Raw genomic sequence first — 13,277 nt, 5'->3', positions numbered from 1 at the left:
AATATAAATGAACAATAATACCATTTTTTCTTGAAAAGCAGTTCAAACCAAAAAATCAATTTAATTTTTTCCATGAAAGTACTTACTGGGCTGGGATTGTGGCTCAGCGGTAGAGCACTTGCCTAGCATACGTGAGGCCCTGAGTTCAATCCTCAGCACCACCAAAAAAATAAATAAATAAATATAAATAAATAAATAAATAAAGTATTGTGTCCAACTACAACTAAAAAAAATTTTTAAAAAGTAATTTTTGAATATAAACATAAAACATATTCAAAGTTCTAGAATAAAGTTTCATTCTTCAGTCTAAATTAGAAAGTCTTTGGACGTAGTAAATTACAAAACACCATTTCATTAAATATTTTATACCCTCTGTTTGTATGACCAGAAAAAAAGATAATTTTTCTTTTGGATTGCAAAATGAAATCTTAAACTCTTTCTAAGGAAAAATAATGTTCTTTCTCTCCCTGCAAGAAGAATCTAGTGCTTGTATTCTCTTGTGTGTATATGAATATATAGTGTTTTAGAGTCTGTAAGTCACTATAAATCATGTTCAATACTTTATATTGTTTAATCTTTATAACTTTTTTTTTAGTGTGCTTAACCACTGAGCCACATCCCCAGCCCTTTTTATTTTATTTTATTTTTATTTTGAGACAGAGTCTCTGTAAGTTGCTTAGGGCCTCAGTTGCTTTGGGCCTCACTAAATTGCTGAGCTGGCTTTGAACTTGAGATTCTCCTGCCTCAGCCTCCAGAGTTCCTAGGATTATAGGCATGTGCCACCATACCAAGATCTTTACAGTCTTTTGAGGAGATCATCAGGAGCTGAGTTTTAACCCATCCCTTCAAATTAGAAATTGAGAGCTCTGTGTTCCTTCCAACTTTATTACATTTACATTTTTTTCCAGTGGATTCAGGTATTTCTTCTAAAGTTTAGCTTTAGACAATTTACTAGTGATGTTTACCTCTCAAACAGTTACTTAACCAAAGATGTTAGTGTTTACTACAAAGTTTTGTGCTAGCACAATGTTGGCAATGCAGAGAAGAAAAGTGATCTGTTAACTTTGTATGCAGGTTATTTCATAATACTTTTTCTAAGTGTGATCTAAGGACCCTTGGGGTCTTTCCTTCAGGGAGCTTACCACTCCCCTTTTCTAATTATTTTTATTTGGGAATATGCTTTTTTTATTCTCAACCAAAATAATAATACAACAGATTGAGTGCAGAAGCAGATATAAGAAACCATGTAGACAGCAGGCTTAGGAATTTTAAAACTCTGAAACTAAATCTTCTGTGTACACTTGAAAGAATGGGTATTCCGCTGTTGGTTATGTAATATACCTCTCTATTCTTGGTGATAATGCTTTTTTCTGGAATCTATTTTATCTGATATTGCTACAGCATCTCCAGCTTTCTTTTGATTCATCTTTGCATACTTTAACTTTTTTTCTGTCTTTTTGCTTTTAACTCATCTAGGTATCTATTAGAAAGTAACTCCTTTGGGTTGGCATATTTGGGTCTTTTGCCTCCAAGTTGGCAATCTGATTTGATTACTGACAGCCCCGGTATGCATTTAGGAGAAAGTGTATTTTGAATTTTGATCTTTTCTGAAGTAGTGAAATGTGATGCAATATTATTTTGTGATACTGGGCAGCTCAAAGGGCCACAGCTCCTAGCCAGCCATGTATATGATCATGAGTGTAAATAACCAATACAGTGTATTGTGTTGCTAAGCTATGCAGTTTTGTAGGTTAGGATATTAAGTGCATTTTGACTTATCTGCAGTGTGTTTATGCCATTTCATTTAGTATAGTTAACAATCAGATTGGATTAAAATCTGCAGTTTTATTAACTGTTTTATATTTGAAAGAAACAAACAACTACTCTTTCATCCTTTTGCTTTCCTTTGGATTAATAAGTTGTTAATGATTCTGTTTTCTTCTGTATTTCTTCATTATATATTCCTGTTCAAATCTCCTTTTTTTTTTCAGTGATCCCCTCATGTTTATAATATACATCTTTAATCATGGTCTATATTCATATAGTATTCTCTTTCATGTAGATTGTCAGCTACCCCACAACAAGATAATTTTGCTTATTCCCTAAAGCCTTGGTGCAGTTTTGTTCTGTATTTTTGTATATTCCAAAATACACAGTACATTGCTGCTGCTTTTACTTTAGTTGGTCAGTTGTTTCTAGAATTAAAAACAAAGAAAAATGAATTTTACATTGGCCTTTATTTGTGCCATTTCAACAACTTTTATATGTCTTTTTTTCTTGATTGTTTTGTCTCTCAAAGATATTTTTTCCCTTGTTTCTTTTTATGCCTGGTGATTTCTTATTGAAAAGCTGGACATCTATTGAAAACAATAGACTGAGATAAATAAGAGTCATGCTTAGAAATGGCTGTGCCTTTTCCCTTGGGCTAGGCTTGTAGTAATGTGTGTGGGTGGCTGAATAGGTTTCAAGCAGTACAGTCAGGAATTGATCTGAGTTTGGGTATTTGGTTGCCATGGTTGCCCCCAGTACACCACAGACTTCAGAGTCCTTTGGTGTTATTCATGTTTAAGGTGAGGCTTGGTTTTCCAGAGCCTTTTTTTTTTTTTTTCTTTAAATGTCTGCTCCGCTAACTCCGTCTCCCCTTTGTGCCTATGGGTCTTATTTTACATTTTCTTTCTCCCTCTAGAGTACCTGCTGCTGCTTGTTACTTTCTAACTTTTCACCCTGGTGGAGGTGGAGGGAGTTGAGGAGAGAAGGAAGTTCTCATTCTGGTTCTGCCTCAGCTTTAGAGACATGTCTCTGGAATGTGGTGTTTCACTCTTATCAGTGCCCCTGCCCCTGTTTTTTTTTTTTTTTTTTTTTTTTTTTTTTAACTTAAAGAAGTTTTAAAAGCATTTTGGTTTTCCTTTTTTCCTTATTTAATTTTCTTATCTCTTTTGTTCCCCACATTTTTTATTGGTGCATTAGAGTAGTACACAATCATGTGAGTTGTTATATATTCACACATACACACAGTAGAACAATATAATTTGGCCAGTATCACTCCCCAACACTTCCCTCCTCCCTCCCTGTCTCCCATCTTTATCTATAATTTAAAAAAAAAAAAAAAAACAATGTTGGGCACATAAGATTAGTTTAAAAACTTTTTTTTGATGAGTTAATTCTAGATTTTAAGTTCAAGTTTTAGTTTATTCAATGAAAGTTAACTTGTTTTGGGCAATAAGGCACATTGTTTTTCTCTAGGACATTTTACTTTAAGAGGTAATACATATTTACTAACTTGACCCACAGTAAGTTTATAAAATAGTTTATTTAGAATTTGAGGATATGTTCACACTTAACAGGAAGAGTTTAGGGATATTGCAGCATAGATGATTAAATAGGGAACTTTTAGTGAAAGTATGATAGGATGATAAAGTAAGAGGATTGATAGTAAATTGTCTTTTGTGACATAAGAAAAAAAAAAGACGCTTTGAATAGCTTCTAGATTTAATATTCTAGATGGTTCAAAACCCAAACTCTGTTTAGTGTTCTTTGTTGAAATAAATGGCATATTTGTGGAAAAATGTTTTGAGCTTTCTGTTTTATAAGAGCATACCCAATGTAATATCCTGAAAATAGTTTCATTTTGACACAGGAGCTCACCAATTTTGACTTCTGTTTTCCTTTAAATTATTAGTTTTGTTGTTCAAGGTTAATTAAAATGGTTGGGTACTGGCTTATTGTAGCTATTTATGCTTTCTACATTGACTGGTAATGAAATCATGAGATTTTAGTTGTATCAAGAAAATCTTTGCCTATATCAAGTAGTAGTTTAGTGATATTTCAGTCTTTATTTTAGTTTTTATGTATTTATTTAGTGATACTGGGAATTGAAACCCAGTGTGCAGGGACTGGGGATGGGAGGAGTGTGCTCTGACACCAAGCTACATCCTCAGCCCTTTATGTTTTTTTAATAAAAATTTTTTTAAAAATATTTTGCTCAGTTATCAATGGACCTTTAATTTAATTTATTTATTTATATGCAGTGCTGAGGATCGAACCCAGTTCCTCACATATGCCAGGCAAGTGCTCTACCACTGAGCTACAATCCCAGCCCCAGCCCTTTTTATTTTTTAAAACAGGGTTTCACTGAGTTACTGAGGCTGGTCTCCAACATGTGATTCTCCTGCCTCAGTCTTCTGAATTTCTAAAACTACAGGATGTGCCATCATGGCCAGTTAGTCTTTTTTTGCCCCCCATTAACTGCAAATATTGTTTTGTCTATTTTGTCTTCCATGACTCTAAAAGAGAATTTTCAACAATATAAATCACTGCATATGAAAAGAAATTTTGTCATATCCCTTTATATATGATATATACTACATTAAGCAAATGGGGTTAATTTTTTTAGACAGTGATGTTCCACTGATTGATAATTCTAATCTTGTAGAAAATGGAATGAATTACAATAGTGTCTTAGAGGTAATTTTATCAGATGGTTAAGGACATTAGCTACAGACAGGCAGACAAGTCATCTATACTGTTTTTGTTAGCAGCTGTGTTTTGGGATTATTTCATCTCTCTAAAAGGAGTCAAATGGAATTGATACGAGTTCCTGCTTCATGGGGGTGTTGTAAGGACTGAAGGGATAATGCTTGTGTTTATTGAGGTCCCTGGCACATAAGGCTCAAAACAGGTTACCTATTTTTGTAAAATATCAAGTATAGAGGATCTGGAGCTTGAGCCCAGGTGTGGGTTGAAAATTGTGTCATGCCTCCCTGCTTTTGGCAGAACACAGATGGGAAGAAGATAGAGTTCAGGATCCTTCCATCCTCCTGTTTTTATCTGGGCTCAGGTAGTGAGTGGTTCTTAATAGTTTTAAAGCCATAGATTCTATTATAAAATCTTAAATCTTTGAACCCTCTTCCTTAAAAACACACACATTTTGCAGATAGTTTTGCATGATTTGTGGGGTTCATGGTACTACCTTTTTAAGTCTGTTTCTGGACTCCCTATTCTATAGAATGAACTGATTTCAGCAGTTATTAGAGGGAAAGTAGGGCTGATTTAATCAATCAATCTTGGATTCCAAGATTCCAAGTGACTAAGACAAGTAAAGCAGCTGTACCTCGTAGATTTCTTTTTATTCTAATACCTTTGCCTCATTAAAGACTTCATATGTTGTTTGGTACTAGTAGTAGTCATTAAATTGTCCATGTTCCAGAAAGTTTCAAGATCTTTTCAGCAGCTTAATCTCACTTCTGGGAGCAAAACAGTTTATTTTGGTGCAGGATCATAGTAGTGTATTTAGTGGTACTAACAAGGAACAATTATTAGTTGTTTCCTATGTGATATGTATGCATCTTTACATATATCACTTTATTGGAACAAAATTAGGTTCTACTGTCATCCCATTTTGTAAATGGAAACACCTTGGGCATTTTGCCTGAAGTTAGAGTTTTAAGTGCGTTGGATTCAAACCTACTATCACTCACTGAAACTGGATTCTCTTAACCACTATGTTGAGTTGCCCAAAGCACAGGCCATAGTATTTTAGTTAACTGTAAGTTAATGTATGAAGTATGTTAGTTCTTTTAAAATCATGAAATACTTTGTCTCTCCCGGCTCCCCCAAACTGTAGTTATAATTACTATCTCTGATATTGTTTTGGTTTGTGAAATAAACTTTACAAGAACATATAAATCTATTTTTTGAGATTTATTATGATAATTTAAGGAAGAAATTTTCTGTAAGCCTATGCTACAACGTGGCAGAACACATTAAACCAAAAACCACTGGTTTATTTAAAATTCAGTTTTCTAATAGGCTTTGACCTGAAAAAGCCAGGATGTAAGTAATAGGAAGTTTTATTCGTTCATTAATTCATTCAGACCAGGAAATATATTACTTAGGTGGATTTATTAAGAATGAATATTCATGGTACCACAAATACTTCATTGTATACTGAGGCAGATTACAATTTAAAGCACTTAGCTTTAATCAATTTATATTGTTGTTCTGTGTCTTTACTTTCTTCCCTCTGTGATTTGAAATGATTAAAGGAGTCTGAGGGTATAGCTCGGTGGTAGAGCACTTCCCTAGCATGTGCAAGGCCCTGGATTGGATCCCTAGGGTGCAGCAGCAACAACAACAACAACAAAATACTAAGTACAAGCTATACTACTTAAACAGTTGGCTTCCTAATCTCTTCCTGTATGTAAGACCCATTGCTTTTGGTGATGAAGGCCAGTAGAAGTCCTTCTATCCCTAATTATGATTTTTCTTCTGGTCCCTTTCTGATCCTGGTTCAGATACAGACCTCCTGGGTGTCTACAGACTCTGTTTCAGAGTTCCTCACCTAGACTTACCTTTCCCTTATGTATCTTGAATGAACATTATGCTCCTGTGATGATTGCATTGCTTTGGCTTGTTAATCTACACTTTACAGAGTTTCCTACATTATACAGAGTTCAGTATATTGGGAATTATAGTTAATATGCTTTTTAGCAGTGTGACTAACTCAGGTTTTTGCATGTCACTCCTTAATAAGTTTTAGATTTGTTGGGGAATTGCAATCCCACATTGCAGAATTTTTTTTCACAAGAGTCAGATTCACTTTTTAGGTATCATTTTGATTTATAAAGAGTTATATTTCCAATGATTGCTTGTCTAGTTAGAAAATGAGGCAACCTTTTCAAAGTTTTTCTGATTTTGCATTTGCAATAATTTGGACATATCAGAGGAAGATTTTGTTCTTCTTGAAAATGAGTCCATGTAGTTAAGTAAGTGCTGGAACACAGTTTTGTATTTTAGAGAACTTTGAAGTTTTTTTTTTTTTTTTTTTTTTTTTTTTTTTTTGCAGTGCTGGGGATAGTATTCATATTAGCATGGTCACTGTACAATGGAATGAATTTTACTGTTTCCTTGTTCAGGAAAGATGTTTGTTAGACAAATAACATAAACAGAGTCTGTTAAAAAAGTTATTTATGGGTGGGGGTATAGTTTAGTGGAGGCCCTGGGTTTGATCTCCAGTATCACAGAACTAAATAGAAGAAACTCATATAGGCTTCTTCTTCTTTTCATTTTTTGGCTATTCTGAGTCTTTTAATCTTCCATATTAACTTAAGGACAGTTTTTTTTTTCCCTAATTCTGAGAAGAATGTTCTTGGTAATTTGACAGGGATTGCATTGAATCTTTGGATTGCTTTTGGTAATATGGCCACTTTAACTATATTAATTCTGCCAACTCATGCATGTGGGAGGTCTTTTCACCTCTATTGTCTTCTTCTATTTCTTTTTTGAGTGTTCTACAATTTTATTTATTTTTTTATTTTTAAATTTGTTGTAATTAGTTATACATGACAGCAGAATACATTTTGATTCGTTGTACACTAATGGAGCACAATTTTTCATTCCTCTGGTTGTACACAATGTAGAGTCACACCACATGTTCAGTAATACATGTACCTAAGGTAATGATGTCCATCTTTTCTGCCCCTTTTTCTTTCCCCTCCCTTCCCCTACTTTCCCTTTGCCCGAAGTTCCTCCATTCTTCCTGTGCCCCCGCTCCCGTCCCCCCATCCCCCACCATTATGGATCAGCATCCACTTATCAGAGAGAACATTTGCCTTTTGTTTTTTGGGGATTGGCTTACTTCGCTTATCATGATATTCTCCAACTCCATCCATTTACTGCAAATGCCATGATTTTGTTCTCTTTTATTGCTGAGTAATATTCTATTGTGTATTTATACCACAGTTTCTTTATCCATTCACCTATTGAAGGACATCTAGGTTGGTTCCACAAGTTTAACTGTTGTGAATGAAGTAAGCTGCTTATGTAGCCTTCTTGAACAATAGAAGTAGACAAAATGGGATTCAAAGATTTTGAGGGTTCCAATTTATCAGTTTCACATACTAACTATATAATTTTGTATACTCACTGTACATACCAAAGAGGAAGGGAAGCCAGCTGTATTTGGAAGCGATATTTTAGAAATATTCTTTTAGTAGGACTTCTTAATTTTTTAAAACATACTTGATATCCTTCAAAAGATTTTTTGGGCTGCTGTTATAGCTCAGTGGTATAGCACTTGTCTACCATGTATGAGGCACTGGGTTCAATTCTCAGCACCTCATATAAATAAACAAAATAAAGATCCATTGGGAACTAAAAAAAATTTTTTAAAAAAGATTTCTTAACTAAAAGTTATAGTGAAGCAGTTTCAACTTCTGGAATATATCTGTAGATTTGAAAGTAAAAGATGGCTTTTGGGTAACTGAAATAATTGTTAAGCCTTTAGAAATTAATCAAGAGCCTTTTCAGTATATGTATTATGTAATTTTGCTATTCTGGTTTCTTGATACACAAATAATAAAAGTAAAATATTTAATAAGAAATAAGAAAATATTAAGTTATATTTTTATACACTGATAAAGATTAGGGAAATAGGAATGTTTCAGAAGTGACTTCCTCAAAACAGTAAACTAAATAAATAAAAAATTAATTATTAAGTTAGTAATATTTTGTTTCCCAGAGAGATGAGGCACATATGGAGTTTCTATTTGGTACTAATAAAAATAGCGTTTTATATTGTGGGTTTTGCTGTTTATTGTTTTCATTGGCAATTTTCTTGAAGAACATGTCATTAATTAATACTAACTTTGCTTAACATATTACTGATAGAATTATCAATTACCATTTGATTTAAATGACTAATGTAGGAAACATTATTATCAAACCATTAAAATTGCTCTTTTGTTCTTTCAAATAATGGCTCATTGTGGAGCAGGAACAGGGAAAATGCAAGATGAGTACCGATCATCAAATACTAAACAGATTTTAAAAGGCTTAAGCTGGAACAATTTGAACAACAAAATAAATGATAGTTTTTGATTTTAATCTAAAGAATAATATATATATCTATGAATTCATGTTATGGAAGTAAATGATTAATAAATAGGTTGGGGAGAAGGAACAGAGAATTTCAAATGCTAAATTTGGGCTTTATTCCCTTTAGGGAGCGAAACTTGACTGTCCTGTCTTTGGGTGTGGGTGGAACCTAAGTGAATCATGTTTGCCAGGTGGAAAAGAGAATAAAGATACTGAGATAGCAAGACATGTGTTCTTCTGGTAAGAGGAGCTAGAACAGGGATTGTAGGTATGTTTTATGAAGAGGTATATAGTATATAGTGTCTTATTACTTGGACTTTATCCTGTGGTAGATGATTCCCAAACATTAGAAGATGCAAGAATTACTTCAGGTGCTTTTCTGTAAAAACAGTTGGACATAGAGGAAATGGGTACAGAAATAAGAAAACTGAGACAGTCTAGATCAGAGAAATGACAGAAATAGAAGTGAGTAACATTACTGAAGCCAGAGGCTAAGAGTGAGGATTTTCAGTGTTGAAAGCCATAACCAAGTAGAGACTGCGAAATTTGATTTGGAAATTCATGGGTTTCTCATGACTCTGAAGTGCTTCTGGTGGTATCTGTGTGGAGAAGAAGCCAGGCTACATGGGGATTAAGAAACCAGTAAGAGGGAGGTTGAGGGAACCATTGGTAGACTGCTCCTTCAAGATTTTTGTCACTGAAGGGAAGGAGGAAGATAGAGGTGGAAGTTTTGGGGGAAGACAGGGTTAAAGGAGGGCTATTTGAAGATGGAAAAACTTTGTATGCACTGAAGGGAAGAATCTAACCGAAGAGGTGAAGACTCATCAGGGCAGACAATAAGAAACTGGTGAAGTGGAGCACTCCAGATGACCTGAAGGACAGGCTAAAGGTTTCTTCTGCTAGTGTTAGCTTTGAGAGGACGGACGCTGCCCCTCCACAGAGAAGCAGGCAGGACCTTATCTATGAAGTAAGAAAGGGCAGGGATTTATTCCAGTGACTTCTGTTTTCCTCTTTGATGAACAGTAAATGCTGAAATTAAGTGAAGCGTTGAGGGCCGCGAATAATCACTGTGATGAACAGAAAATGGGGTAAATTTAGAATTTAAAGTGTTGCTGAACTGAATTTTAATACCTAACTCCACAGTATATTAAAAACATACTATGTCATGATCAAGTGGGTGGAGCTTCTTTCAAGAATTTTAGGTTGGTTTAATATTAGAAAATTAATTAGCCACAGTTCACCATATTGCATGGTTTTTAAACCATATGTTTATCTTAATTGATGCCCAAAAAGCATATGGCAAAATCCAACATCCTTTCTTGAGCCAACTTGGAATAGAAGGGATTTTCTCAACCTGATAAAAGGCATCTATTAAAAACTGCCTTGGATCAGAAATAACAATTTTAGTCAGAATTGTGACCAAAAGACCTGACAAGGACAACATAGAGGAGGAAAAGTTGATTTGGCTCACAGTTTAAGGGGCCTCAGTCCATAGCTCTGGGCTTGAGGTGAGGCAGAAAATCATGGTGGTAAGGTATGGCAATAGGAAGCAGAGAGAATTCTGCTCACCAGGGATCAAACATGAACCCCAATGGAACACCCCCAGTGATCTCCCTCCTCCAGCCACACCTTACCTGCCTACTGTTACCACCCAGTTAATCCATCAGGAGATTAGTGCTTTGATCAGGTTAAGACTCTCATAATCCACTCATGTTTTTATGTGACTGTTCTTGCATTGTCTCACCCATGAGCTTTTGGGGGACATCACATATCCAAACCATAACAGACATTTATTATTACCACTTCTATTCAATATTGTGTTGTAAGCTCTGGCCAGTGTAATCGGGCAAGAAAACGAAATAAAAGGTATCCAAATTAGAAAGAAAGAACTATATTTTTCATAGATCCATGATTATCTATGTAGAAAATATAAATAGATTCCAGCAGGCTCTTTTCAGGAAATAAAACATGGTGATTCTAGAAGGTAAATGTAAAACATGTAAAAGCCTTAAAATAGATAGAACAACTCTGAAAAGGAATCATGAAGCCAATAAACTAACACTACCTAATTTGAAGACTTTGAAGCTTAGATTGTTTCAGTAATCAAAATAGTGTAATATTGACATAAAGACAGGCAAAGAAAAACGGCACAGAATAAAGCATCCAGAAATGAATATAAATCCACCATAGACCAATGATTTTTGAGAAAGATAAAAAAACAATGCAGTACAGAAAAATCATCATTAAGAAATGATGCCGGCTGGGTGCAGTGGTACCTACCTGTATCCCAGAGGCTCTGGAGGCTGAGGCAGGAGGAGCGAAGTTCAAAACCAGCCGCAACTACTTAGCAAGGCCCTAACCAACTTAGTGAGACCCTGACTCATAATAAATTTTATAAAAAGGACTGAGGATGTGGCTTAGTGGTTAAGCAACCCTGGGTTCAATTTCTGGTACCAAGTTAAATTAAACAAAGAGTTTCAATTAATACCTTGTGCAAAAAAAAAGTAATTCAAAAAAGTATAGACTACAATCTAAAGCTGAAAAAGTTAAACTTCTAGAAGAGAACAGAATTATTTCCTTGGCTTTTGCACAGATTTTTTAGATACAATAAGAAAATCAAGATACATAAAATAATGAATAAGTAAAGTGGAATTCTTAAAAGGCAAAACTTATCAAAAGCTGCTCTTCAAGATACTCTTCCCTTTAAAAACACAGATATTTGTCATACATACATACATCAAATTGAAAAGCCATGGCTGGGAGAAAATATTTGCCAAGCATATATATAATAAAGAACTTGTGTATATAGAATCTATATTATAAAAACTCTCAAAATTCAAGAATAAGGGGGAAAATAATTTAGTTAAAACATCAGAAAAAGATTTTAATAAATAGTTCACCAAAGAAGATCCACAGATGACAGGCAAAGATGCTTAACAGAATTACTTGCTAGAAAAATCAAAACCAAATAAGATACTACTATCCATACATTGGAATGTCTAGCATTAAAAAAACTGACATTACCCAGTGTTAGTAAGATGTGGAGCTGGAATACTCATACCCTGCCAGCGGAAATGTAAAATGGAACAACCTCTTGATAAAACAGATTGCAATTTCTTCTTAGAAATTTAACGAACACTTCTGTGTCTCTACCTTTCTACCTGTAGGTAATTACCCACGAGAGAAAGAAATGTATGTTTATATGAATTCTTATATAGTAATGTTCATAATAACTTTATTTGCAATAGTAAAAAACTGCAAACAATCTAAATGTCCATCGATAGTGAATGAATAAACTGTGGCATATTTATACATTATTAAGTAATGAAAAGGAATGACTTTCTGATACATGCCACAGCATGGATGAATCTGGAGTGTTATACTATATGATCCATGTATAGAGAGTTCTGAAATAGGCAAAATATGATGACAGAAAACTGCTGGTAAAGTAAGAAGGAGGAAAAGGGAGGGATTATCCAGAAAACTTGGGATATGCTCACAGTATTGAAAGGGGAAAGTCCAGGCATGTACATGTTTTAATATGCATATATTAAATAAGTTTCAATATTATTAAATTGTATATTTTAAATATTTATACTTCATTGTGTATTATAATTCTTGTGAAGTTTGTTTTAAAAAGGAAAGCTGAGTTGTCACAATGGATTTTGGTGCAGTTAGAAACTGAAAGAAGAAAGTAAGATTGGAATGATATTGAATGTTTACATGAAAGGTTCAAATAAATTATTATAATATTACTATTTTAATTTTAAGCCTAAGATTATTGCCACTTTTTTAAAGGTTTGAATGACAATTTGCATGTGAATATAAAATTAATGAGAAAAATGACATTTCTTCTTTCTTCTCTCCTTCCCCCTCTTTTGTTTTTCAAAGGAGTGACAGTTCTTTCAGATTCTTTGTATTCTTCTTCGTCTATATTTGTCAGTTTGCTGTACATGTGCTCCAGGCTGCAGGATTTCATAATTGGGGTAATTGGTAAGTTTATTTACTTTATTAGTTTTAAGTTGTTAATCTAATATTTGTATATAATTTTTGTATCCTAATATAGTTTACACAGAAAAGTCAGATCAGCCAAAGCAAACAAATAAGATAAAAAAAAAAATAGCAAGGATCACAGTTTTAACATGTCCCAAGAGATGTAGCATTTGGACAAACCATTCCCTTTGAAGATTATGTTCCCATTTTATAAAAGAGCACATTCTATCTTCTTTAAATAAATTGTGCATGAATACTTTTTTTTGATAGCCACAAGCATAGCTTTCCTGCTCCCACTGCTTCCTTAACCCCAAGCAACCACTAATCTGTTTGTCATTCTGATCATTCTATCATTTTATGAGGGTTACTTAATTGGAATTATACAGCATGCAACTGCTGGCTTTTTTACT

General features: G+C 34.0%; 1 protein-coding gene across 4 annotated transcripts in view; it reads left to right on the top strand.

Annotated features, from left to right (window-relative positions):
- Positions 1-13,277, top strand: part of Scamp1 (secretory carrier membrane protein 1) — a 103,979-nt gene that overhangs the window by 71,409 nt on the left and 19,293 nt on the right. For all 4 annotated transcript variants that reach the window (XM_076857091.1, XM_076857089.1, XM_076857092.1 and 1 more), the window contains one exon: positions 12,766-12,867. In XM_076857091.1, the coding sequence (XP_076713206.1) occupies positions 12,766-12,867 (102 nt within the window). The remainder of the gene's footprint in view (positions 1-12,765; positions 12,868-13,277) is intronic.

This window comes from Callospermophilus lateralis, chromosome 5 (genome assembly GCF_048772815.1).
Source record: "Callospermophilus lateralis isolate mCalLat2 chromosome 5, mCalLat2.hap1, whole genome shotgun sequence".
In the NCBI taxonomy this organism is placed as follows: Eukaryota; Metazoa; Chordata; class Mammalia; order Rodentia; family Sciuridae; genus Callospermophilus; species Callospermophilus lateralis.
This window is presented reverse-complemented; position numbering and strand designations above follow the sequence as displayed.